Source organism: Dryobates pubescens, chromosome 23, assembly GCF_014839835.1.
Source record: "Dryobates pubescens isolate bDryPub1 chromosome 23, bDryPub1.pri, whole genome shotgun sequence".
Taxonomy (NCBI): Eukaryota; Metazoa; Chordata; class Aves; order Piciformes; family Picidae; genus Dryobates; species Dryobates pubescens.
The window spans coordinates 651,485-673,162 of NC_071634.1; the positions used below are offsets into that span (position 1 = coordinate 651,485).

At 55.9% G+C, this 21,678-nt stretch overlaps 1 protein-coding gene and 1 non-coding gene across 2 annotated transcripts; both read left to right on the forward strand.

The window, feature by feature from the left end:
- The first annotated feature begins 61 nt into the window (after positions 1-61).
- On the forward strand, positions 62-19,910 carry PTCD3 (pentatricopeptide repeat domain 3). Its single transcript, XM_054172237.1, has 24 exons — positions 62-141; positions 1,164-1,213; positions 2,228-2,267; positions 2,987-3,032; positions 3,687-3,755; positions 4,432-4,536; positions 4,943-5,066; positions 6,073-6,191; positions 6,846-6,919; positions 7,203-7,290; positions 7,374-7,434; positions 7,686-7,768; positions 8,352-8,496; positions 9,392-9,442; positions 10,298-10,381; positions 12,847-12,875; positions 13,224-13,327; positions 14,333-14,411; positions 14,499-14,589; positions 15,594-15,679; positions 16,593-16,741; positions 17,340-17,381; positions 18,607-18,765; positions 19,371-19,910. The coding sequence occupies exons 1-24, from the start codon at positions 62-64 to the stop codon at positions 19,423-19,425; spliced, it is 2,013 nt and encodes a 670-aa protein (XP_054028212.1). The 3' UTR covers positions 19,426-19,910.
- Positions 7,476-7,613, forward strand: LOC128898460 (small nucleolar RNA SNORD94). Its single transcript, XR_008462840.1, has one exon. It is a non-coding gene; the product is annotated as a small nucleolar RNA SNORD94 (small nucleolar RNA).
- Positions 19,911-21,678: the final 1,768 nt, after the last annotated feature.

Genomic DNA, 21,678 nt, shown 5'->3' on the forward strand with positions numbered 1-21,678 from the left:
TGCACTGCGCCGGGGCCGTGGCGGCTCCGCCCCCCTTCCCGGCCCGCACTGCGCCGGGGCCATGGCGGCGCGGCTGGCAGGAGGCGGCTGGCGGCGAGCGGCGCTGCTGCGCAGGCCGTGCTGCCTCGCGGGCGGGCGGCGGTAAGGCTCTGCCGCAGCAGAGGGAAGAGGGCCCGGGGCGGTGGCAGGCGGAGGAACCGAGGCGGGAGGGTGCTGGGAGTTGAGGCGGGACAGGCCGCGCAGGGCCGGGGCTGCGTGCTCCGCGCTCGGCGCATGCGGCCGGGCCGCTGGAGGTGGCCGCAGGGTCGGGGCGGCAATAGCGCGGCGGGGAGCTGAGCGTCTCTTCTGGGGCTTTTCCCTGTGCGCTCACAGGGTCGGAGCTGCACCAGGGGTGAGTTTGGGCTGTGAAGTGTTTTCTAGAGCTGGATCTCCCGAGAAAGCCGATCAGAGAATCCTGGAGCCTGACCCCTACCCAGCGCTGCCAGGTTACCACTAACCCATGGCCCTCAGCACCACGGCTCTGCGACTTTTGAAAAGCTCCAGGGTGGCGATGTCTCTGGGCAGCCTGTTCCAGGGCTCGACAGCCTTTTCAGCCCTTTTTATGAACATCCAATATAAATACCCCCTGGCACAACTCGATGGTGCTTCCTCTTGTCCAATTGCTTTTCCTTGGAAGAAGAGACTGACCTCCACCTCTCTCCACCCTGCTTCCAGGGATTTGGAGAAGGTTCCCCCCTCAGTCTCCTTTTCTTCAGGCTGAACAACTCCAGATCCCTCAGCTGCTCCTTACAAGATTCATGCTCTAGATCCTTCTCCAGCTTTGTTGCCCTTCTCTGGACATGCTCTAAGGGCACCTCAATGTCCTTCTTGGAGTAAGGAGCCCAAAACTAACACCAGGATTGGTGCTAGCCTTTTCTCTTTAGGTTTTACCCCAACAATGTTTTCATTAGTTTTGATTGGAGGTGTCCTCTCCAGCGCTGAGAACAGAGGCACACTCACTTCCCTGAGCAGCTGCCCACACTGTTTTGGGGGTGGGGTGAAGAGGGGAGGTTATTTCTGGGGTATGCCTCACGTGGAAAGGTTCTGCTCCACAGGGTGCTCTGAGCAAAATATACTTTCCACCTGGAATGGTAACATCATGACCCCACACCTCTGCTTTATAGATGCTCCTCCAGTAGTGCAGCCCTTGGGAAGACTGTGTCTACTTCAGAAGGTAAGATGTCTTAATTACTCATGTCTTGCCTTTGTTTTTTCTAATCTCCAAACAACAGAGTGTGTCAGGAGATAAAGAAGGCATGGATGCTCTCTTTCCCTTTCTTGGGTTTTCTTTCCTCCCATCTTCCTTGTGCAGGGATTTCCTGGCTTGGTTGCTTTCATCTCCATGTCAGTCAGTTCCATGAGCTGCCCAGTTGCTCTTTGAAATGGAATGAACTGTACAAGAAAAATAAGGAGCTTTCCTCCTTGATCCTGAGAGTTTCCTCCATGTCCTCACTTCTCCCCTGTACTGCTTAACTGTTTCTCCTGGGAGCTGTGTGAGCTGGGGTGCTCACAGCTGTGCTGCACACGGGAGCAGGCTCCTGCCAGTTGGTAACAGCTCACAAAGCATCAGCACATGGGCAGGGTTCCCACTGTGCCGCTGCAGACCCTGCCTCTGGGGGCTGCAGTCAGGGGTCCCACATGCCCCCCTGTCAATGAGTTTCCTGAGGTACTTTACTGACAGCTTCTAGCTTTTGTTCTTGTCTTTATCCTCTCTGAGCAGGCTGATCCTTGCAGTGGAATGAGTGGAGCAGCTGCAGTCAGGCTGTCAGAGCAGGACACTCAGAGGGCAGTTTGCTGTGGTGCTCAGGCAGGCTGAGCCGGAGGAGCCAAATGGGCAAAGAGGGCAGACTTGGAGCTAGAGGACTAGGAAAGCAGGGGAATGGGAAGGGTTGGGGTGAGAAGAAGGAGGGTAAGGAGGATTGAAGAAGCTTGACTGGGTAAGTGGGTGCCATGCCTTGGACATGTGTACCATGGGGCCCTGATCCTGTCTTGTCACAAGACACTTAAGTTTCTCACCAGTCTTTTCTATTGTTATTGCAATAAACTGTGGCCTACATTATGTGATGGTTTTAAATTCCTTGCTTTAGTACTTGGAGCTGCATCAGCTTGAGTGATCCATTGTCATCAGGTGAGGACCTCTTGGGCAGCTCTTTGTGTCTAATACCAATTCTGATCTTGTTCCTCGTAGTTGCTCAAGAAGAGATTGTGCTCCCCCGCAAGAAAACCTGGTAAGTGCTCACTGTTGGAGTAGGTGTCTCACCTGGAAGACAGTCATTGTGAGACAGCTGGTTCTCATCTGAGAGAGAGGAATAAGGCATCAGGTTGTCTTGTTCCTGCATTTAGTGTCCCACTAATGGCTTTCCTGCTGGCCGAGAGCCCTGGGAATGTTCCTGACTCCCCTGTGCAGACTGTGGACCTTTCCTTAAAAGCAGCTGTCAGGGCTGCAGTAAGAGCCCCTGAACGTTCTCACTGGCCTTTGCTTGCTTGAAACACAGCCAAAGTCTGAGGGATCCCAGGCACAGGGGTCCTGAGCAATCTAGTTTGGTTTTCTTTGGGTTTTTTAGCTCCCAAGCCTTGGAGAGGAGCTCCTGAATCCACCCCTCAGAGATGGGAGGCTCTGAGAAGCATTCCAGGTCATCCTTGCTGTGTCTCTTCTGTGTGGCCTTTCTTTGGTAATGCAGAGTAAGGGCAGGAGTGGTAGCAGGAAGCACACCTCCTCTTCTGGCTGTCCTCCTTTCCCCACTCTGTGGTGGTTCCAGGACTGACCATTTTTTGCAGTTGAGTTTTCCCTCCTGCTGCACAAAGTGATGTTTTCTAGGGCCAGCAAGGTGGTATTTTCTAGAACTGAAAATGCCTGCAGGATAAGCCCATGCCTGTTCTGCATGCAGTGTAATGCACAGCACTGGAAGCTGCAGGCAAGTACTAATGAGAGCTGATTTCTCTTTAGGGATAAGCTGGCAGTTCTGCAGACCTTGGCTTCTACTGTGAGAAGGGTGAGTAGCTGCCTTGAGCAAGGCAATAGCTCCAGCTGCCCATCTGGTGCAGCAGCCTTTGGCTCTGCAGCCTCTCTTGCTTTGGCCTCAAATGAAAGGTGAGGCTGTCACATGCAGTTCTTGGGGGTTTTCCCTTTTGCTGTGCCCACAAAGCCTCATTTCAGGGCTGAGAGAGCTGCAGCTACCAGTGACAGCTTTTTCTGACATCAGGATCCTTTACCAGGTCAGCTTCCCAGTCCAGACTGCCACCTCTTGCTTTCAGGCCCTGCAAAGAGCAACAACTGTCTGCTCTTGCTAGGCCAGACCTGTAAGTGCTGCAGTGCCATTCTTTAATCCTCTCTCTTGAGCTGTGAAAAGTAAATCCAGTGCTACAAGCTCCCTCAGCTCCCCCAAGCCTGTTACAGCTGGGGTCCTGCTTGCTTTGCAGGGCCATTATTGCTTGCTGTGTCACAGGAGGGACTCATCTGTTGTCACCCTGGTAGCCTCTCTGTTGTGGAATAGAAATGCTTTTGAATAACTGTTCCAAGCAGGCTGAACCCTTTTGACTGAGATGGGCATCAGGTGGTGTCTGTGATGTTCATTGTGCCCTCCCTCCCCTGAGGCAGTGTGGTCTGCCTGTGTAAACATTTCAATCCTGGCTTCTCCTTTCTGCAGGACCCTACTGCTGCTCATTACATGTTCCAGGATGACCCTTTCCTTATGCCACGAAATGCAGCCAGTTCTGTAAGTGCTCCCATTCAGAACCTTGATGGCTTCCCACCCCCTTCTCTTTGTTTAGCCTAGGAATCACAACTCCAATTTCAATCCCTAAAGGAAATGAAGCGTCAGATGTGGTTGAGAGCTCTCTGCCCTCTGCATTTCTGAATTCATGATGTCTGTAACATTTCTCTGGGCAAATCCACCCTGCACACAAGGGTTGTGTCTTCCTGCCCTCTGGGGAGGGACCTGCCAGCTCAGTTCCCATTCCTGCAGGGCAGTGGCTCCCCTGCTGAGGGGTTGGGTTATTCAGGTCCTTGTCTTCAACAGCTCCCAACAGCAATTGCTTAGGTGAGTGTTCAGCCTGGTGAAGCTGTGTCTCTGTGCCTTGGCTTCCTCTGGAGGGAAGGAAGGGGAAGCATGAGATGCTCTTGGAAGTGCCAGGGAGAGGAGCCTCTGAGTGTAGGCACTGTTTGTAAGGGAGATGCTTCTGAGCCTGAGGTAGCAGTGCAGCACTTCAGAGCCCTGGTACAAGAGTTTCATTTCAAGAGTAAACATTCCCACTTTGGCACCAATAGCAGAAGGTTTGCCTGGACTGTTGTCTCACTCAGCTGAGTTCAGCTGATGCCAGCAGCGTGCTCAGTGCTGGGGCAGATGTTTCTCCTCACCCTGTTTGTCCATCTCTCCCCTCTGTGCTCTGCAGCGGCTGTTTGCACTGTCGAAGGAGTCTGGGAGGAATGCTGCAAGATACATCATTCAACACTTCCCTCAGTATTTTGACAAGACTTTTGCAGAGCCCAATGTACCAGTAAGCTCTTGGGGTTCCATTTTAATTCCATGTATGCTTTGTCAGGTGGTGAAATCAGCTGCCAGACTGCTCCCAAAGTGCCATGGCAGGACCGTTGTGGCAGCGCCTGCAGCCAGCCAGGAGAGCTGTGCTGTATTTCCTTTGTGCTTCTGGAGCAAACATTTTCCCTAAGGAGTTCAATACCCTAGCAACTTCTGTAGATGAAAGTAAGAAAAGAAATGTTTAAGCACTGGCTTCCCAGCACAAGAGGGGGAAGTGGGGGGGTGGTCCTTCATCACCAAAAGTAGTGCTGCTGTTGGGGTGGGAGGGGTGGGAGGTTGTCCAAGCAGTGCCCAGGGTGCCTGGCATTGCAGTGAGGGTTTGGAGACGATTGGAGCTCGTGGCTAACTGGCAGTCTTTGTTTCAGTGCTTGATGCCAGAGACTCTTACACCTCAGACTGAAGGAGTGAGTGAGGAAGCTCTAAAAGAGCACATCTGCCTCAGAAGGGTGAAGGAGTCTGTGGACCTGTTTGATCAGCTCGTACAAGCAGGTGTGTGGTCACCTGCAGATTCTGTGGTGGAGCTCCGCTGAAACTCTGGCAAAAATATTTCAGTAGCTGCCACAGGCTATGGAGACAGTTTCCTAACTGCCTTTCACAGCTGACTCTGGTCTGTGGAGGTGATTGTCCAGAATTATTGGGCCCTGCTTAGCAGTGCTTGCCTGGTGACACAGAGAGCAGATTAGGAGATCAAAAAGCAGCCAGTACAGTACTGAGTTAATTTCTTGTGTTCCAGAGCAGAACTGTGATGCAGTAGGGCCTGGGGTGGGCAAATGCTGGGTGACTGAGTGATACCATTCTGCTCTCTGCCCCCCCTGCAGCTACAGTGGTGCTGAGCACTTTGCTGCTTTGTTGCACTGGTGTCACACAGCAGCTGAGTGCCCTGCTGTGAGCCTGCTCTCAAGAAATGCTGAGTGTTTCCCAGCTCTTCCTTAGTTTGGACCTTATCTCTGTCATGGGTGGCTGAGGAGGAGGCAAAAGGAACCTGTAACTGCCACAGCCTCTGACAGAGGAGAGAACATCCTGGGAGGGCGAGACTTGGATCTGCTACAAGGTGGAAAGGATACGAGTCCATCATAGAGTTGTTTTATTTACTTGGTTTTAAATGTGTCTCAGAAAGTGACACACACAAAGTGGTCTTCACAGCAGGATGTGTCCTAGGGGTGGTCATGGAGAGCACTGGAAGTTTCTGATGCTGTGTTGGCTTGTGAGGCTTCACAGCTTTGGCTGCCAGCTGCCACTTCCCTTTCCTCTTGATCAGGGAAACTCTGTGCCTTCAGTGGCTTCAGCAGAACAGATCCTGCAGTTCAGTGCTGAATTGTCTCTGCTGCGACGGGGCCTGTGGGAGCTGTAGGGTTGGTGGCTGGCTGGAGCACTGCTGTGCTGGAGGAGAGCACAGTGGCCTAAGCAGGTGTTCAGCAGCTCTCCATCCAGTACAGATGTAGGCTGGTGTGTTCCTGCTTGGTCTGCAGCTGATCTACATCCTCATTTCCCACAGGCACTCCTGTATCTCTGGAGACCACAAACAGCCTTCTGGATTTGTTATGCTTCTATGGAGATGGAGAATCTACCCTGGAAAAAGAGGAAGAAGAAAAAGAGGATTCAGAAGAAGCAGAGGTGTGACAAACATGTTGCTCTTTGGTTCTTTGATGCATGCTGAGAGCATGTGAAGCTGGTGCCAGGATAAGTGAGGGGAGTCCACTTCAGCCAACAGTCCCTGGAGAGGTGGCACTTACAACAATCCTGTGACCTGCTATAAAGCTGAGCTTAGCAGCTGGAAGCCTGTCTTGGCTTAGTTGTGCTGAGCTGTCTTTCAGTAATTTCTCACTGCCAGCCTTGTTTCTATACTTGCCTGCAAGTGCAGATGAGCTTCACTGTACCGTCAGCTGCTTTGTTTTCTGCCAGTCTAAAGCACAGACTTCAGTGCTCCCGTGTGCCCTCTTGGGCATCAGGTCACAGCAGACATGTCATACAGTGCTTGGCCCTGGGAAGGCTTTTGAGAAAGTGCTTTGCAAAGTGTTTGCTGTGGTGCAGTGGTTCCCCCAGCTCCACAGACAGAGGATCCCCTTGTTAGTGTGCCTCATAACATCACCGGTGTTCCTGATCTGCTTACTGACTCCTGGATGGTGTCTGGGAGTTTGAATCCAAGCCATTGGAAAGTGCCTTTGCTAGCACAGAAATGGCTGATGAGCCTCTGTGTTGTTACCAAATCATGTCTTAGCATGTTTAACCATAACTTTGAGAAACCTGCTTCTACCAAAATTCCTCCAGGGGAATGCTTCAGAGCAGAAGGCTCCCAATAGGCAGCTCCGGAGAGGGTCGCAGCCGGCCGGGACTAGGTGGAGGTACGTAGCTGGCACTCCTGGAAGCAGCACACTGTGCACATGCAGTGCTGTGACAAACCAGACCTACAGCCTTACTGGGAGCCCTGCATGCAGGTGTTGCTTGTGAATACCTCTGTGCTTGCTGCTCTCTTAGGGAGTTGCTGGCCATGGAGTATGTGACGGTAGAACACCTGAGTGTCAGCCCTGGGGAGCAGAGCCCGTGTTGTGCTGTGCGCCTTGGGTCCTTTTCCTGAAGGTCTTTTCCACTGAGTTTTGTGACCTTCAGCTTGTCCCTTGGTTCTAGGGAGAACAACAATGCTGAGAGGATATTTAAGATCATGCCTGAGAGGAATGCCCACTCCTACTGCACCATGATCCGAGGGATGGTGAAGGTAAAGCCGTGCTGCGGGGCCGCAGGGCGCCCCTCGGCTCCTGCCGTCTCGCAGGCTCAGGGATCGCTTCGCTGTCGTTGCAGCACGGGGCTCCTGCCAAGGCCTATGACATGTACATGGACTTGCTGAACCAAAGGCACAAGGGTGAGTGTCACTCTGAGCTGCCTTCTCTGGTGTGGCTGCTGAAGGCGGTGATGATTGGCGCAGGGGTACGGACCTCAGCTGCACCATGGGAGCTGAGTGCGGGCGGCGCGCGGCGCAGCTGGCGCGTGGCCGGCTGGCGGCGGCGGCTCTGCACGAGACTTTGCCAGAAGCTGAGCCATCTCAGGGCCAGCTGCTCTGTGCAGGGGCTCGCAGTTCCAGGCAGTTCCAGTCCCTTCTCTTGCCCTTTCCAGCTGATGTGCACACCTTCAACAGCCTGATTGCGGCAGTCCCGCAGCTGAAGGACAGGTTCCTGGAGAGGTGGGAGCTGGCCAAGGTAAGGAGGTGCAGAGCAGGAGAGGGGGGAAGGGGCAGGGGGTAGGGGCTGGGACTGGGGGCCAGGAGAATTTTGTAGCTGTCAGAGTACTACAGAGTAGAGCTTTGTAGGAAGGTTAATGCTGGGTGCAAAGGAAGTGCACCAGCTTACACAGACTGCTGAGGAGTGGGGAGCCTGCAGTGTCCCACCCACCCCTGCAGAGTGAGAGTGGACCCGAGCCAAGGACTGCTCAGACAGACAGTACATGGGAGGTTATGGGAGAGAAACCCAAACCACTTCAGAAACAATTCTGTGTTGTAATTCCTGGTGGTGATAGAAATGGAGTCCTGGGGGGAAGGTTAGAGGCTCCACCTCCCTCAGTAAGGAGAAATACACAGAGGTTGAAAAGTGTCTGTGGGCTGCTAGACACAGCTCTGATCAGATGTCATTTTGTAGCCCAGGGGTTTGCTGGTGGAACTGAAGATTGGATAGGATGCCCTCAGTCACTTGCAGGGGGTGAGAAGGATTAGGCTGAGGAGCTGCAGCTGTGAAAACTGAGCTGTGATCCTGGGGTGTGAAGCACTAAGTAAGGGTTTTCTTTAAGGTCTTCCTGAACCACATGGTTCAACAGGGAGTGCAGCCAAATCTGCTGACTTTTAATGCTCTGCTGAAGACTCTGAGAAGATGTGGTGGTGTGGGCAGGAGTATGTCCTTGCTGGTTATAAAGGAAATGGAGGCACTGGATATAGGTAAGAGAGCCAGAGTGGCTGTTGTGTTCCAGGGCCATCTCCAGACCAGCTAGCTTGGAGCTGAGCAGCAAGCAAACACCACAGTGATCCCTACTTGAAGGACAGAAATCTGGGGCCTGTGGAAAGAAGCATTTCTCACTCTCATCTCAGCTTCAGTTTGTTTCCTTTTGCAAGAAAAGTGAGAAATGAAACTGCTGAAGAGCTGAGCTGTGGCTGCTCAGCAAGCCAGTGGCTGTGGATTTCAGGCTGAGCCATCATCTTCAGTCCTTGGTCAGTGCTGATGGTTGGGTAGAGTCTAGTGGGTGGGCTTTGCCCCTTAGCTCAAGTAAGAAAGCATCTTGGTGCTGCAGTCTTTTCTGTCAGGAGCAGGTTTCTCCTGCATTCTTACCAGGGGGAAACATTTGCTTTTCACCTCCAGCTGCTTGAGGAGCTGTGTGTGTGCAGTGTCCCCTCACTCACAGGCTTGCTCAGCTGGCTCCTTACTGGAGCACTGCAGTAGAGGCAGTGAGCAGCAGGAGTATGTTTGCAGCGCTCAGCTGGGTCGTGGCCGGTTCTGCACCCGCACCTCGGACCACAAAAGGCTTTTGATCTGAGAGAGGTTTTCTGGTGCCAAACAAACATTGCAAACCCAGGCAATATCTGCACAGCTGACTTGATGTCTTGTTGAGTGTTTGTGAAACGAGGGATGCAGTGTTTCTGCTCTCAGTGTAGAGCAGGAGGCTCACCTCGCCGCAGGGGGATGCTGCAGCTGCTGTGCACCCTGCCAGCTGCAATGTGGGCACATGAGGATGGACAAGCCTGCTGTCCAGCTGGAAGGGCTGCAGACTATGGACTGGAGCTTGGGCATAAAGCCAGCCCAGGATGTCAAAGTGACCTCAGTGCTTTTGCTTTCCAGAGCCCAGCCTGGCCACCTACGATCACCTGCTGGCCATCTTCTACAGAGGCGGTAGGTGCAGTGCCGGCTCGGGCCACAGCTGCTCTGCAGCCTTCCCCAGAGCAGTGGGGGAAGGCAGCTGCTTTATGGAGCGAGGCAGCCCTTCTGCATGCAGCCCTCATGCTCCCTGTGCAGTTTGATTCTGCCTGGCTGAAGCTCCTGGGGATCACAGCCTCTTACAGGAGGGAAAAGCCCTTGGGGTTTTGAGGATGGGCAGGGAAGCAGGCTTCCTTTCCATTCGTGGTCACCACTTGGTGAAGCTGAAGAGCAGGTGCTGCTGGGTCTCTGTGGAGGCTGGATCTGACCACGAGGTGCCTGATGGCAGAGCACTCAGAAGGAAGAAACTGCAGAGCTGCTGGGTTTTGCACCAGCTCCATGCATCAGAGCTGTGTTAGAGCACAGAGCCCAGCTGCTGGAGGCCCTTCAGCCAAAACTCTGTGGGCATGGGAAGAGAATGGGCACAGCAGTGACAGCTGCAGTCCCTGCCTGCTGATGAGTGTGCAGGAGCTGCCTGGAGCCTGGCCCTGGCCCCGGCACAGCTTGCTGGGTTTTTCTTTGGGTTTTTCCCCTTTTCAGTGTTTATGAAAGGCTTTGCCTTTCCCAGTGCAGGCTTCTAACAGCCAGGCTGCCAGGCCTCCTGGGTTCCTTGCTAGGAAGTCCCTTTATCCCTCTGACCCTGCCCTCTTCTGGAGTGGCTGCCTGGCAGGAATGAGGCCGATTTGGGAGCCACAAGGCTGCAGCTGGTGCAGACACCATGAGAATCACCATGCTGCTGGTTTCTGGTTCCACATGCAACCTGCAAACTCCTTACTGGCAAAGGGCTCGGCACAACTGAAGTGTGATGGTGCTTCTCTGTTTGTCCTGCAGTTCAGCTGCCCTCCTCAGGCATCATCTGTGAGGTGCTGGATGATGTGGAGCACAGGAGCTTCGCCGCGCAGGACCCCGACGACGGTAGGGCCTCCGCTGCGGCAGGCTGCCAGGGGCAGGGGCCTGGGCTGCAGGCTGCCTGCAGAGCACAGGTGCTTCTGCCCTCCTGGGAGGGGTGCATGCAACTTGCTGGTGTCAGTGCCTGTAGAAACCTGCTGGAGACAAAGGCAGTCGAATTCCAGTGCTGGGAAGTTGTGCTGAGCATAATCCTCCCCTGGAGCCAGCAGGTTCCTGTGGCAGTGTGGCTGAGTTCCTGTTCCAGTGCTTCCTGATTCCTTCCAGGAAATGGCAGTGTTTGGGGCATTTCATGGAATCAGAACATTCAGGCTGGGAAAGACCTTTAAGGTCATCACATCCAGCCATTAACCTAATGCTACCAAGGCCACTGCTAAACCATCTCCCTAAGCACCACATCTTCAGCATACCTCCAGGGCTGGTGATTCTGTCACCTCCTGGGCAGCTTGTTCCAGTGCTTGACAAGCCTTTCAGGGAAGAAATTGTTCCTCAGGTCTAACATAAACCTCTGCTGGCAGAACTTGAGGCTGTTTCCTCTCCTGTCCCTTGCTATTTGAGAAGAGTCCAACCCCCACCTCACTACAACCTCCTTCCAGGCAGCTGCAGAGAGCAATGAGGTCTCCTCTCAGCCTCATTTTCTCCAGACTAAACCCCCCAGCTCCCTCAGCTGCTCCTCACCACCTCTGTTCTCCAGACCCTTCCCCAGCTTTGTTGCCCTTCTCTGGACCTGCTCCAGCTCCTCAGTGTCAGCTCACTCAAGCTGTGGCCTCCCCAGTGCTGAGCCCAGGGGCACAATCCCTGCCCTGCTGCTGCTGCCCACAGCACTGCTGCTCCAGGTTGGGATGCTGATGGCTTTGGCCACCTGGGCACACCCTGTCTCATCTTCAGCCAGTTGTTGATCAACTCTCCCCAGGTCTTTCCAGGCAGCTTTCCAGGCACCCTCCTGCAGCCTGGAGCTCTCCTGGAGTAGTTGTAGCCTAGCCCTTGGCCTTGTTGCCCCTTGGCACACTGATCCAGCCCAGCCAGCTCCCTCTGTAGCCTCCCTGCCCCGAAGCAGATCAGGGCTCGTGCCCAGCTGCATCTTGTCCCCAGGCTTACTGAGGGTGCCCTCCTTCCCCTCACCCAGATCACTGATGGAGCAAAGGGCAGATGAAAGGACAGTGGCAGGTTATGATAGGGCTTCCTGGCAGGGCTGGCTCTGTCCTTGGAAAGAGGCCTGTGAGTTGGCAGGACAGTGCACACGTTCTCTCTGCCTGGCCCTGTGTGCTCCACTGCCCTGGCTGTGAGCTGCTGCCAGCAGCCTGGGTAGTGACCCTGCTCTGCTTGACACTGCTCAGAAATGCCTGGGCTGGCAAAGGCAGTGGTGAGCAGCAAGCACACCCAGGCCTTCTCTGAGCTGAATGAGCTTTGTGGAACAGGGAGGCTGCTCACATTGACTAGCCAAAAGCCACTTGTCTGAGCAAGTGTTCTGTAGATGCTTCCTGTCCTTCAGGGTGGATCCTGCACTCTTGCTGATTGCTTCTGCAGCATCCAGGCTGGCACAGAACTGAGGCTGCTTTCCCCTGTTTGATGTGAGCTGACTCACCTTCAGCAACCTGAGTTTGCTGCAAGGCCTTTCCTTGGCCCAGAGGGTTCTGCAGGCTGTAGTTGAAGTGCCTACTAAATACCCTAATAACACAGAGGTGCTTTTTCCACCTTAAAAGTGTCCAGCTGTTGTGTTAGGTCTTGCCAGGGCCAGGTGGGGCCACTGCACTCTCTGGCTTTACTTAACTTGCATTCCAGTTTTTCCTACCACATTGCTCCCCACAACTAGCCACTGCTTCAGGCTCTTGTGGCAGCCAGTGCCCCTGCATTTCCTCCAGCAAACCAAAGCCACCTGTCCCCAGTTCTGCTCACACAAATGAGCTGCTGAGGGTAGTTCATGTCCTGCCTGCTGCTGCGGCTTCCCGTGCAGAAGCGCAGTGCTTGGCTCCCTGCTGCTGTCAGGTGGCAGCCACAGAAACCAGAGCCTCACAGAGCAGGAAGGAAACCTCTCCAGGGGACAGCTGCCTGTCCTTGGGCAGCTCTGGGTTGTACTGAGGAGGGGGACAACCTGCCTGAAAAGCTTTCTGCTGTGTGTGTTCTCTGCCCCTGGAGCTAGCAGAGGCTGTGAGTGGTGTGGCTGCCTGGCTGTGCAGCCTGGCTGTGCAGCCTGCCTGTCAGTGCTCTCCTGCACCAGACCAGAGTGCAGCTTCTGCAGAATGCCCAAAGTCAAGCAGCTCAGCTGCAGGAATGCTTTGTCTGCAGGAGCATGGGGTGTGACTGCCCCCAGAAGGCTGCCTAGGCCACACCAAGGTCTCTACACATCAAGTGAAGACCTCTGCTGCACTCTCAGCTTGCTGGCTGTGTCTCACCTGTCCCCAGCATGCTGGGGCAGTGAGCTGCTGTGTCCCCCTGAAGGTTCAAGCTAACAGGTTCCCTCTTCTCCCTTTCAGCCAAGTTCTTCACCAATGCTATGCAAGTGGTAAGTACCCTGCCTGCAGCAGCCTGCCTCTCAGCTCACAAGCCTGTCAGCCAAGGTTCAGCTCCATCTTCCTCACCTGCCTGTCCCCTCCTCTGACTGTCCTCCAGCATTCTGCAGTTCTCTGCTTGCTGCCTTCTCAGCTGGTGCCTTGCATGCCTGTGGCACTCACCTCTTGCTGATGCTGGGTCCCTGCTGCCCCTCTCCCCCTGCTGCAGTGGTGGCTGCACCTGCAAGGCTCAGCCTGGCTTAGGAAGCTGTGCAGCTGTGTGCTGTCAGCATGGGGCTCTGCACAGGTGTGTGGGGGTGTTCTCAGGGGCTGTGCTGAGTGCTGTGTCTGCTGTGCTGCAGTGCTGTGAGCTGAAGGACATCAAGCTGGCCTACAGGCTGAACAAGGCCATGGAGAAGGGAGACAACTGGAGGTTCCTGGACATGGAGCGGCTCAACACCTACTGGTGAGTGCAGGGCCCCTTGCCTCCAGCCTCTGCTCTGCTGCCTCTGCAGACTGGGAGTGCAGCACTGCATGAGGGTGCTCTGCTGAACAGCTCTCTCTGCAGCTTGGGAGCTGGAGCCCTCTTCAGGACAGGGCCAGCTTAGGATTGGTTTCCAGTTGGTGGCCTTGCCCAGAGGGAGGTCAGTGCCTTGGAGCAGTCTAGCCAGAGCCCCCTCTGGCAGCTGCCAACCACTGACAGCTTCTGCAGTCCTGGTGTCCACTTGAGATGACAGCTCAGGAGGTGTCACCAGAAGGTCTGCAGTCAGACCTGGCTCCCTGCATGGCTTCCCAGACTCATGGGGTGGTTGTGGGAGAGATTTTCAAGCTTGTCTGGTCCAGCCCCCAGCAGGAGAGGTTGCAGTGCAGCAGTGTCCTTGGGCACCAAGCCCCCAGGGGGTTCCACCACTTGACACTGATCATGGCATCTGACACTGTGTCACTAAGGGCTGCAGTCACTGAGCAGCCCTGGTCTGAGCAGAAGCCTCTTCAGGGGTTGGAACTAAGAGTCTCTAGTAAGTCTCTTCCACACAAGCTGCTGCTCCAGGGTGGGATGATCCATGGAGTGTTACCTTCCTTAGCCTGTAATGGCCTCAAGGGAAATGAATGGGAAGGAATTCCTCGGTGCAGGGATGCTTTTCAGAGCCAGGGTGAAGGTCTCAGGCTGGCACTGCAAACTTGCACAAGGGGAAAGGATAATTTAGTTCACTTCTTAAAGTGGTTCTGAACTAGAGGCTGTATTTGAGACAGGCTCAGGTACCTCAGGCAGGGAGGTGGCCTCTGGGAGACTGCAGAATTCATTCTGCCACTTCCCTCCTGTGCCACTGCTGCTGCTCTTCTCGTGCTGTTGCAGCCCTGCAGGGAGGCTTCCCTGCTCTGCTGACAAGTCTGAGCAGAACACCATCCCTTGGTGCTTCTCTGTGGTTTGATCACTCCAACCATTACTGCATGAGAACATCTCCTCCTCTAGGTCAAAGTTCTTCTCCTTGCTGTGCATGATGGAGCAAATTGATGTTGTGCTGCAGTGGTACAGGGAGATGTCCCCCTCGGTAAGCTGTGCTGGGGTGAGCGAGCTGCAGGGCTCTCCCCTGCAGGGAGCAGCTCCAGCCACTGAAACCAACCTCTTCCATCATCAGCTCTTCTATCCCAGTGCCAAGAACATCTTGGACCTCCTTCAAGCACTGGATGCAGCCAACCACCTGGACATGCTCCCTTCAGTCTGGGAAGGTTGGTGAGAGCCACATGGCCACACAGTCAGTGTGACAAGTCAGGAGCAGTGCCAAGGGGGCAGCTGGGCAGCTCCCCAGTGCTCAGGGCAGCCATGCTGTGCTGCTCTGACCTGAAGGGGGTTACTGCTTAGGGCTGGGGTGGGGCTGGCTTTGTAGAGAAGGGTAGGGGCACAGCACAGACCATTGGGGAGGTCATGGCTGTGTCACAGCACAACAGCAGTGTCTGGGGAGGCTGAATGCTCAGCAGAGGGTAGAGCCTCAACCAGCACTGCAGACTGAACTCACTTAGACTATTTGCCTGCTCTTTGCCTCAAGAACAGGAGACCAGAATGCCCTGCTGCCAGCCAAGAGTGAGGGTCCTGTGGGCATCCTGGGCAGCACAATGACAGCACTGACTGGTACTCACAATTAAAGCTTTGTTTTCTTGAGAGGATTTTATGAGTAGCATAGCAGAGACCTTGCAGTCAGAGGAGCACAGGATTGCTGTGAGCAGAGTCAGTAGCACAGATTCCCAAGTGCCATAGCTCAGTTCCACAGCACTGCTTAGCTTATGGCTTCTGGTCACCTGCACTCTGCAGGTCAGATCAAATCTTAGTAATGGGTTTGCTGTATCAGCATAAAAATCATGATCTGGCCTCAAGGACCCCTGGAGGTGACCCTGGCTGCTGGGGGACCACAAGTCTCGGTGTCCAGCAGCAGTGCAGCTCTGCTGGGACCTGTCTAGGCTGTGATGGGGTCCTCATCACCACCAGGCTGGCCAGGTCCCTGACACCTTGAGGGCTGGTAATGAGGGCAGTTGGTGCCCAGGAATCTCAAGGCTGGCAGAGAGGGGAAGAGGAAACCAGTTCATGTTGTTGGTGCACAGGACCTGTAGGGCCTGGGAAGGAGGGGATAGGGAACTAAGAAGGTGACCAGAGAGTGGCTGTTGGCGTGGTGGTGGTGCTGCTGCTGCCAGGGGCTGGGAGCAGGAGTCACAGCTGCTGACTGCCTCTCTCTGAACAGACATGAAACAGCTGGGCTTCAGCAGGAGACCAGAGCTGCTGGATGAGCTCCTGTCCTTGATGAGCAGGGATCAGCACCCTCAGGAGGTAAGGGAACTCCTGAGTTTAATCCCTGCCAGCAGCTCCCCCCACACAGCCCATTCCCTCCCTGTGGGGGGTGGGAGAGCAGGCAGCAAACACTGCAGACACAGCAGCAGAGGACTCCTTCCCCACTGCCAGTGTGACAGGGCTCCAGCCCCCCCGGGGGAGCAGGGACTCAGGAAGGCAAAGGCATCACTCCCAAGGCCCTCCTGTCCCTCCTCCCCTCAGCTCTGGGTGCTGACCATGCCACCATGTCCCAGCTCTGTGCCCTGCCAGCCTGCTTGCTGCTGGGATGCTGGGAGGAGCAGAAGGGGCCTGGGCTCTGTAGGCTGTGCTCAGTAGTGCTGAGATCATCTTTTCAGCACATCCAGAGCACAGCCCCACAGGAGCTGCTGTGAGAGATGTGTGTCCCAGCCCCCAGCAGTGCAGGAGCTGAGGGAAGGAGCAGAGATGTCTCCCAGCTGTGCTCAGCATGCAGACTTCAGTGCTCCAGTGTTTGTGTGCACCTGGGACAGCTTTCCAGGCCTGCTGAGCCCTGCAGCTTGGCTTCAGCCTGGAGAGAAAGCTCAGAGGAACACAGCAGAGAATCCCTTCTTAGCAGCTCTTGGAGAGGGAACCCAGCCCATCCAGGCACACCTGGCAGGACCCAGGGGGTTGGCAGGGATGGCATTGGAGGGTTGAGTGTTCAGGTCATGTGTGCTGCTGGTGCCTCTGGGTACAGCTGTCCCTGCAGAGCCACCTTGGAGCTTGCCCAGTGAGGGCACTTGGCCTGACAGAAGGGAAGGACTTTTCTGCCAGGAGCTCTCACTGCTGATTCCCACTTGGAACTCCCAGCTGGGGCAGATCTGCAGGGGGAGCTGCTCTGGACAGGGGATGTCTGGTGGGAGGTGTGGGCATTAGCAGCAGCATCTCTTCACAGATTCAGCTGGCATTTGCCACCTGTGCAGAAGACATCAGAGCTGCCCATGAGCCTGCTGGGAGGGATCAGGCCCCACTACAGTGGACAGGCAGCAGCCTAGGCCATGTGGCTCTGCTGTTCTCCAGGGCTGGGAGAACCCAGGATGCTTGGTAGGTGCCTGGCTGCCTGGAGCTCTGGGCTGGGGCAGAAGTCAGGAGCTGCCTTGGAATGTTAGTGCAGGCAAAGGGAGGGGCCCAGCCCCCTGGGGCTGTGGGGCCTCCCCTGTCTTGTCTGCCTCAAAAGTGGTTGGGAAGCTGCTGTAGCAGCTGGCTCAGAGCATCCTGGCAAGGCAGGCTTGGGTGTCACTGACACACTGCTGACTGCAGCCAGCTCCCCATCTGTGAACCATTACAACCCCTTGGAGTGCAAACTGCTGAAGAGCCTAAGTGGAGTTTGAGGACATTTTGGAGTTAGCCCTAATTAAAACTCTAAAGAGGATATTTTGGGGGCTCTCCAGCAGCTAGGCCTCCCTGGCTCTCAGCTTGAGGTCCTGGCTAAAATACCTGTCCTGCAGGGTGAGATTCTGAGCTGTTTCCTGTTAGATACTCTGCACTGAGCCATTTGAAACAGAAGTATCCTGAAAGTAGCTCATGCTTGAGAGGGAGCTTGCCCCAGGGCTCAGCAGGGCCTGGTCCAGAGCTGTGCTGTCTGTGCCTGTGCCCTGTGCTGGGGTTTCTCTGGGCTCATCACTGTCTCCCTTCTGCACAGGAGCATGATGGAGAGGTTCCAGCAGATCAACAGAATTCCCAGGTGAGTACAGCAGTGCTGAGTCTCCCTGCTGCTGGCATCTTGCCCTGCTCTGGTAGAACAGCTTGAGTTGGACAGGCCCTTTGAGGGTCATCCAGTCTAGCCCCAGTCCAAGCTGACAGTGGTCTGCATCTCCCTGCTGCTGTGGAGGCTGTGTCTGTCCCTGTGAGCAGGGCTGGGGCTTTGTTCAGCTGAAACATTCCAAGGCTAGGGAGGGGCTGAAGCTCTGGGACATGGGGACAGTGCCACTGATGACTCAGGCTGAGCAGGGCTGTTGGGAATGTGTTGTTCCTGTGTGCTCAGCAAAGCCAGGGTGCTCTCAACCAGGCTCTGGTGTTCCAGGTGTCTGGATAGCTGCAGACGACGTGGAGTCAAGCCCTGGGTCTCTGACACACTGCTAGGCTACAGCAGGAAGCCTCTCTCTGCCTTGGGGGGGATGCTGCCTGCAGCAGTGGGTTTGGTTTGGGGGCTTTAGATCAAGTGAAGCACTTAGAGCTGCGGTGCCAGTGCCTGCTGGCAGCACTCTGCGCTTGCCCCGGGCTGCAGACTGCTGCTGCCGTGGCCCAGGAGGCCTTGGCACTGCCAGCCATGGCAGAGCCCCAGGCTCACTCTGGGGGACAGGGAAGGGAGAATTCTGAACTGGTGGTGGAGCTGGTTTGGATGCCAGGGGTGAGGGAAAGTGGTTTCCCTGCCCTGGTGGAGCAGTCCCCTGCCTGCCTGCCTGTGCCCAGCTGCCTGCAGCAGCAGCTGCTAACACTGATTCCCTGGCTGATTCCCTGCCTGAAGGCAGGAGAGGGCTCTCCAGCAGCTGTCCCTGGTGGTGAAGGAGCAGAGCCAGCACTTGGGTACCAGGTGGAGCTGGCAGAGCAGAGGCAGCTGGCAGCAGCTCCCAGTGCCCCAGGGCAGCACAGCAGCCCCTGGCAGTGAGTCCTGTGGCACTGTGGCCTCTGCCAGCTGCCTGCAGGAGGGTCTGGGCCTGAGGGGGGGTGCAAGGTGGGGAAGGTGATTGAGGGCTGCTGCCCTCTGGTTTGGGGCAAGGAGCAGTGCTGCATTCTGCTAGGACAGGAGGTGCCCAGCACACACAGGCACAGGGTGAGTGCTGAGGGGGAGTTGTTGGCAGGAACAGGATTGGGCTGGTGAATGATCTGGAAACCTATCACCTCTGAAGCATCTGCTGGTGGTGGCCACCTCCCCATGACCAGGCAGCTCTCTGCCTTTGCTTTTGCAGTGAGCAGGTGATGGATGAGTTCCTGACCTGTGCTAAACAGAGCAACTCTGCAGATGCAGCAGTTAGGCTGGTAAAGCTGGCAGCATCCCTGGGCCTGCCTTCATCCCAGAAGCTGAAAAGCAGAACAAAGAAAGAGTTTGAGCTCTCTGAAGAGCAGAGGTAAGCTGAAGCTCCTCCTGTGACTGCCCAGGGGTGCTGCAGACAGGCTGCTGGAGAGGGCAGCAGAGGACTGGACCCAGAATGCCTTTGTGTTGCCTCTGCTTGATCCTGCCCCAGCTGCCCCCTCAGAGGGACTCCATTCCCATCCTGGAGGGAGGGTAACCCCCATGCTGGAGTCAGCCTTACCCACTGCTCACATCTGCCCCAGACCTTCTCCTAGCTGGGTCTGGCCACGCAGAAGACACCAGGTTCAGGCTAGTGACAGCAGGGAGGTGGGATAGGGTGGCCCTGCACATGGCTCACAGCTTTTGAGGTTCATGCTGTCTTCAGTACCAGGCACCAGGGTTTGTTCCTGAGCTGCTGCAGCCAGGCTCAGCCCAGGGGCCTGGAAGGTCCACGCTGCGGAGCCTGTGGCTGCTCCAAGAGCATGAGTAAGCAGGAGCCCAGTGCCCTGGCAGCTGGCCCAGCACTCTGTGGGCAGCTGGTGGAGGTGGGTGGCTCCCACTACACTGGGTGGGCCTGCCCTTGAGGAGCACAGGCACCAGACAGTTCTCCTGGGAGGGGCTGGCTCCAGTGCCTGACTGCTGGGTGCTTTGTGCCTGCAGGGAGGCCCTGGAGAGCATCACAGATGGCGACAGCAGTGACAGTGACCAGGAGTAGCTGTCACTGCCCCTTGGAAACTGGGAGCAGCTCCTGCCCTGACTGCTGTGGGCAGTGACAGCACTGAGGGGACAGCTGCTGGGAGCTGCTGCTGAGCAGGGCAGAGCCTGCTGGTACAGGAGCTGCTGGGTGAGAGCAAGCTGGAAGCTGTCCTCTATCATCTTGGTGACTTCAAACACACCTGAGCTGTACCAGCACAAGCTTGGCCACCCACAGCTGTCTCCTGCCAGGCAGCTGTGACCTGAGCAGTCCTGGAGGCTGCTCCACCAGGTACAAGATCTGACAGCCTTGGACCTTCTACAGCATCAGCCTGCACTGGAGTCAACTCCTTTCCCTCCACCACTTCACGTCCAGAATAAACACTGCAGCTGTGCAGCTCTCAGGCCTCTGCTGTTCCTTGGGCTGCAGGTGTTCAGCTGCTGCCATTGGTACAGCTGGAGCTGAGGGCAGGATCGGTGCTGATGGCACAGTGGTGACAGGGGCACGGGCCCTCAGCAGCCTCAGCTTGTAGAGGAGGCCAGAAGGTTATTCTGAGAGCTGTTTTGAGCAGGTCTTGCTGTGGGGGTATTAAACCACACTCCAGTGGAAAGTGATCAATGAAGCCTTGCTGTGTGGGATGCTGCAGCCAGGGGGTGAGGAGAGCAGCCAGGGGGTGAGGCACAGACTGATGGAATCGCTGCAGCTGGCAAACAGCCTTGAGGGCACCCAGCCCAACCTCTGCTGAGGCCAGGGCTAAGCCATGGCCCTCAGCACCACAGCTCTGCCTCAGTGAAGCACCTCCAGGGATGGGCATTCAGCCACCACCCTGGGCAGCCTGGGCCAGTTGAGAAGCATTTCAGTCAAGAAGTTTCTTCTAGCATCCAACATCAACCTCTCCTGGGGCACCTTGGTGGCCATCTCCTCCCCAGTTGTCTGTTAGGAGCAGAAACCAACCTCACCTGCTCCTCCCCAGCCCTGTTCTCCTGCCCCCTCCCCACATTTGTTGCCCTTCCCTGGGCCGACTCCAGCTCCCTATCTGGTACCGAGTTTGGGAGAGGCAGCAGAAAGCCCAGGTGAGTGTTGCTCAGGCTGCAGGAGCAGCAGCAGGCTGGAGGCAAGGTTTGCTGCAGGAGGCACAGAGGAGCACCTGGGCGCTCTAGGAGCACCTGGGCTAAGCCATCAGAGCTGTGTAGGAGAAGGGTTGGGTTTGGATAGGTGTGGGATGGGTGTGTGCTGACTTGAGTCTAGGGCTGTACACCTGCTCAGGAACTGAGGGCACGCAGGGCTGGGCAAGAGATGGGGTGTTGGCATTAACCAGCTGTAGAGAATCCCAGAGGCAATAAGGTTGGAAAAGACCTCAGAGATCATCAAGTCCAACCTGCCACCCAACACCTCCTGACACCTAAACCATGGCACCAAGTGCCACATCCAATCCCCTCTGGAACACCTCCAGGGATGGGGACTCCACCACCTCCCTGGGCAGAACATCCCAATGGCCAACAACTCTCTCTGGGAAGAACTTTCTCCTCACCTCCAGCCTAAACCTCCCCTCGCACAGCTTGAAGCTGTGTCCTCTTGTTCTGGTGCTGATTGCCTGGGAGAAGAGACCAACCCCCACCTGGCTACAACCTCCCTTCAGATGTAGAGAGCAAGAAGGTCTGCCCTGAGCCTCCTCCTGGCTAAGCAACCCCAGCTCCCTCAGCCTCTCCTCACAGGGCTGTGCTCAAGGCCTCTCCCCAGCCTTGTTGCCCTTCTCTGGACACCTTCAAGTCTCTCAATGTCCTTCTGAAACTGAGGAGCCCAGAGCTGGACACAGGGCTCAAGGTGTGGCCTGAGCAGTGCTGAGCACAGGGCACAATGACCTCCCTGCTCCTACTGGCCACACTATTGCCGATGCAGGCCAGGATGCCATTGGCCACCTTGGTCACCTGGGAACTGGGAGACAGCACCCAGGGCTGGCAGGATGGGTTGAGAAGTGTTTGGAAAGATTGGGTGTTAGCATGAACCAATTGTATGCCTTGCTCCAGGGCAGGGGAAATGTAACCAGGGAGTGACTGCTCTGCAGTGGGAACACCCCTGAGTTACCTGCAGCCTAGAACATCTTGGCTTGGAGCTGTCCATGGAGTCCGTGGCTCACACCACCACACGATGGTGAGCTCGAGGTGCCGTTGGTCCTGAGAGAGACCTGCTCGAGGTCCTGAGCCGCGGGGCAGAGCGGCGGCGGCCCCAGTGTAGCACTGAAGCAGCGGTGAGGAGAGCCCTGTGTCCGGACAA